At 39.5% G+C, this 5000-nt stretch overlaps 1 protein-coding gene across 1 annotated transcript in view; it reads left to right on the forward strand.

Annotated features, from left to right (window-relative positions):
- The window catches only part of abca2 (ATP-binding cassette, sub-family A (ABC1), member 2), a gene marked incomplete at its 3' end in the record, with an annotated part of 51808 nt that overhangs the window by 34308 nt on the left and 12500 nt on the right, over positions 1-5000 (forward strand). The window contains 5 exon segments of the mRNA XM_055161999.1: positions 1737-1896; positions 2026-2154; positions 4167-4328; positions 4543-4639; positions 4778-4951. Of these exon segments, the coding sequence (XP_055017974.1) occupies positions 1737-1896; positions 2026-2154; positions 4167-4328; positions 4543-4639; positions 4778-4951 (722 nt within the window).

Below are 5000 nucleotides of genomic sequence, written 5' to 3' on the forward strand. Positions count from 1 at the left end.
TGGTTCAGTAAAGTTTGGACTTTTTATTTTCTTTTATCAGACAAAACTTCTTATGTGAAGATTTCCTCGTCTTTGTTTCTCTAAAGTAAATCAAGTAATCCAAAGTAATCAGATTACATTACTCACTTTAAGTAATTGAATGGATTCTGTTACAAACTACATTTTGGGGTGTGTAATCTGTAATCTGTAATCTGTAGGGGATTACATTTGAAAAGTGCACGTGGATGAATGTGACGTGGACGTTCAGACTAAAGTCACACATGAAAAGATCGAATATGTTTGAGTTTTAGGAGCACGTGTGTCCTGGGTCCCACTGGAAAAAATCTGGTCAGATCTTTTTTTTTTTTTTTTTAAATAATTGTAATTTTTTTTAAATTTTCAATTATACAGAACAAAATAAAACAAAACAGAAAAAAAAAAAAAAACACAGAGGAGAAGAGTGCCGTTACAGTCGTTCAATGAAATATCAATCCAGATGTATGTGCGCTAATCATTTTCAAATAAAGTCCGATCTGATGGTTTCACATCCTCAGTCCATTTCGTCCATGTTTCATAAAATAAATCCCTTTGGTTCTGGAGGGTGAAAGACAGTTTTTCCATCACATAAATCTCAAAAACTATTTCTATCCACTCCTCTGTTGATGAAGGATCCGCCCTCATGGATTTTTTTCTTGCTATAAGTAGGTTTGCAAATAACTTTTTATCATCATTTCCCCAATTCTGGACATTAACATCTCCCAAGTAGAAACACTCAGAGCTAAACATCAATTTAGATCCAGAAACATGGTTTATGTGACTCCAAATCTGTGTCCAATAAAATTTCAGAACATTGCAATCCCAAAAAATATGATAGTGGTTCGCCCCCGATGAGCCAGAGTCTCCAACATGAATCAGGTGTGATAAAAAACCTGACAATATTCTTCCATCCAAACACTCGCCGTGTTTTTGATAATGTTGTCTTCCATTGTAATTGACAAATTCTTTCTCAGCTTTCACTTGAAATGTTCAGATTACCTTCAATTTCCCACCTTTTCTTAATATATTCTGTATTACCTTCTTTACCTTGTTGAATTGCTTTATACAATTTAGATATTATATTTCTCTGAGACATTGATTTTGTTAATGTTAGAAGGATCAATATGAATCCCATATCACCATTTTCCCATATACTTTTCATGTTTTGGTCAAAATGATGTCTAACCTGTAGATATCTGTAAAAATCTTCCTGTTCTAATCCATTTTGCCCCTTTAATTTGTCAAAGCTCAAAAATACCCCCTTGTGGATGAAAGAGTAGAATAACTTTGATATCCATGTTTTAAACCCATTATCATGAGTATTTGGAGGGAAATCAGAGTCATAGGCCCATCTTAATATTTTTGATTTTTTCTCCAGTTCACAAATTCTAAGAACTTTTCAAGAGGGATTCATACATAAAATCCTCTGTTCTGTTTACATTGTTTTGTAATTTGTTATCAGCCAATAGTGCCAGAATTGGAACAGTTTCATCTCAATACTTTCCACTTCTTTCCAGCTCGCAGAATCGGCTGGTGAACATAAACACACCAAAGGTCTGAGTTGAGCCGCGTAGTAAAAGTCCTGAAAGCTCCTTCCTCAGTTGCAGTGTCTTATATTTAATTCTAGCCCTGGTCAGATCTGTTGGTTCGTGTGGTCTGACGCTCTGGTTCTTCATCACTGTTCTGTTCTGTTCTGTTCTGTTCTCCGTGTTGTTCTCCAGGAGGATCGAGCCCGAGGCGTTGAGGCAGGGGAACATGAGTTCTCTGGGCTTCACCTCCAAAGAACAGAGGAACCTGGGTCTGCTGGTCCACCTCATGACCACCAACCCCAAGATCCTCTACTCCCCCATGGGCTCCCAGGCCGACAAGGTCATCCAGAAGGTCCGTCCTGTTTAGTCCTGCTGTAGTCCTGGTTTAGTCCTGGTTTAGTCCTGGTTTAGTCCTGCTGTAGTCCTGGTTTAGTCCTGGTTTAGTCCTGGTTTAGTCCTGTTCTGTCCTGTTGTGTTTCAGGCGAATGAGACGTTTGCGTTCGTGGGGAATCTGACTCACTTCACTCGTTTGTGGTTAAACGTCTCGTCTCGGCTCCGGAACCTTCTTCAGGAGGACAGTCTCCAGCGCCACCTGCTGTGGTTCCAGCAGGTCAGAGCTCAAACTATTACATCATACTGTTACTACTAATACTCCTACTAATACTCCTACTAATACTCCTACTAATACTCCTACTAATACTCCTACTAATACTCCTACTAATACTCCTACTAATACTACTACTAATACTACTACTAATACTCCTACTAATACTACTACTAATACTACTACTAATACTCCTACTAATACTCCTACTAATACTCCTACTAATACTACTACTAATACTACTACTAATACTACTACTAATACTACTACTAATACTACTACTAATACTCCTACTAATACTACTACTAATACTACTACTAATACTACTACTAATACTACTACTAATACTACCTACTAATACTACTACTACTATACTACTACTACTATACTACTACTACTAATACTCCTACTAATACTCCTACTAATACTACTATATACTACTACTACTACTCCTACTAATACTCCTACTAATACTACTACTAATACTACTACTATACTACTACTACTACTATACTCCTACTAATACTACTACTACTACTAATACTCCTACTAATACTCCTACTAATACTACTAATACTACTACTAATACTCGTACTAATACTCCTACTAATACTCCTACTAATACTACTACTACTACTAATACTCCTACTAATACTACTACTAATACTACTACTACTAATACTCCTACTAATACTCTACTAATACTACTAATACTCCTACTAATACTCCTACTAATACTACTACTACTACTAATACTCCTACTAATACTACTACTACTACTAATACTCCTACTAATACTCCTACTAATACTACTAATACTCCTACTAATACTCCTACTAATACTCCTACTAATACTCCTACTAATACTCCTACTAATACTCCTACTAATATGTCTATTGATCTGACTGATTAAAGTCTTAAACACTCAGAGCCGTTTCGTCTCCCACAGAAAAGAAAAACACCTGGAGCCACAAAACTCTTTGACTCTAAAACGAGAACCTTGCAGATCATTTATTTACCTGCGTCTCTGTAGAAAACACTAGAATGTATTTGTAAAATCAGTGAAATTCACCAAGTTTTATTTCTGCATGTAACAAAAAATGTTGAACACTGAAAAAAAACGGCACTTGGTTGATGCTTATATCGAATAAAATACTCAGTGTCTATTTGAGTCCTCGTAGGAAATAAAAATCAAAACTTAAATTATTCACCTGCAATGAAATAAAAATGCATCTGCTTCTGTGTCTCATCATCATTTTATCTCGTGTTCTGGAGTGTGCGTGAATCTGCCCCCGTAGGATTAAACACTTTGTGATTCTTCAAAAACTTTCATTTTCTTGGATTTATCCATCATTTACCTTAACACGCAACCAAACTGTAAACTTTACATTTAGACTGTAAACTTTACATTTAGACTGTAAACTTTACATTTAGACTGTAAACTTTACATTTCCTGTACTCATCTTAGTGGTCACAAGAAATTGAGAAAGTAAAAAAGCCATGGCGAGGTTTAGACGGCGTACAGTTCGATGCCTATAAAACATAAACCTAGATCTGTTTATTAGTGCACAAGTTCGCAATCACAATGACACATTTACAGTGGTAATGAATCAGATTTGAGTTTTTCAGCACATTACACGTACCTCAGAAATCCTTTGTGAGCTGCTTGTAAAGGGGTGGAGCTACTGGAAGCTCCTGAGCTACAGGTTGGAGACTCATGAGCAAAAGGAAATCCAGGCGGCTTCTAATTGAATGTCTCTTTTTCCCACCGTGAAGTTTAAACTTGTTTTTATGTGATGCTGTTGGTTTGGTGAATGACGCTTCATGATCAAGAAATATAATAAATAACAAAGTAAAAAAACATGACTTTCCCACTACTCATGACAAGCACGTTATTTAGTCCTGGTTCAGGTCCTGGTTCAGGTCCTGGTTCAGTCCTGGTTCAGGTCCTGGTTCAGTCCTGGTTCAGTCCTGGTTCAGTCCTGGTTCAGTCCTGGTTCAGTCTGTTCTGTCCTCAGTTGTCCTCAGAGCTGCAGAGACGTCCTGGTCTCTTGGACTCAGACCTGGACCTGGAGGCTCTGACCAAAGGGAACCACTCAGTGCCGGACCGAGCGACTCTGCTGCAGCAGCTGGACGCCATCGACAACGCCGCGTGTCAGTGGAACCGCTTCATGGACAAGGTACGACCCCCGCACGACCTGAAAACACCTCCTGCACATCGCGTCCGGGTTGTGAAGTCGTAGTTACAGTTTTGTGTCGTGCTTTTGTGTATTTATGGAGGATTGTCGTGTGGGAGCAGGGGGACAGGGGCCTGTGGGCGGAGCCTCGTACAGACTCGTACCGCTGTGAGGAGTTGTGTATTGGTTTATATTTTGTGTGTCTGTGTTGCTGCAGGTGAGCGTGGACGTGTTTAAAGGTTTCCCAGACGAGGACAGCATCGTCAACTACACTTTAAACCAGGCCTACCACGACAACGTCTCCGTGTTCGCCAGTGAGTCCCACAAGACCTGGTTTAGTCCTGGTTCAGACCTGGTTTAGTCCTGGTTCAGACCTGGTTTAGTCCTGGTTCAGACCTGGTTTAGTCCTGGTTCAGACCTGGTTTAGCCCTGGTTCTGTTCTTCTGTTCCAGGTGTAATATTCCAGGTGGACAGCCGGGGGGCGCTGCCTCCTCATGTTCGGTATAAGATTCGTCAGAATTCAAGTTTCACGGAAAAGACCAACGAGATCCGGAGAGCGTACTGGAGACCCGGACCCAACACCGGAGGGAAGTTCTACTTCCTCTACGGCTTCGTCTGGATCCAAGGTCTGTCCTGAGCACAGGTTTGGTTTTGGTTTAGTTCTGGTTTTAGTCA

Source organism: Boleophthalmus pectinirostris, unplaced genomic scaffold, assembly GCF_026225935.1.
Source record: "Boleophthalmus pectinirostris isolate CB_2022bp ecotype Guang Dong unplaced genomic scaffold, ASM2622593v1 HiC_scaffold_4, whole genome shotgun sequence".
In the NCBI taxonomy this organism is placed as follows: Eukaryota; Metazoa; Chordata; class Actinopteri; order Gobiiformes; family Gobiidae; genus Boleophthalmus; species Boleophthalmus pectinirostris.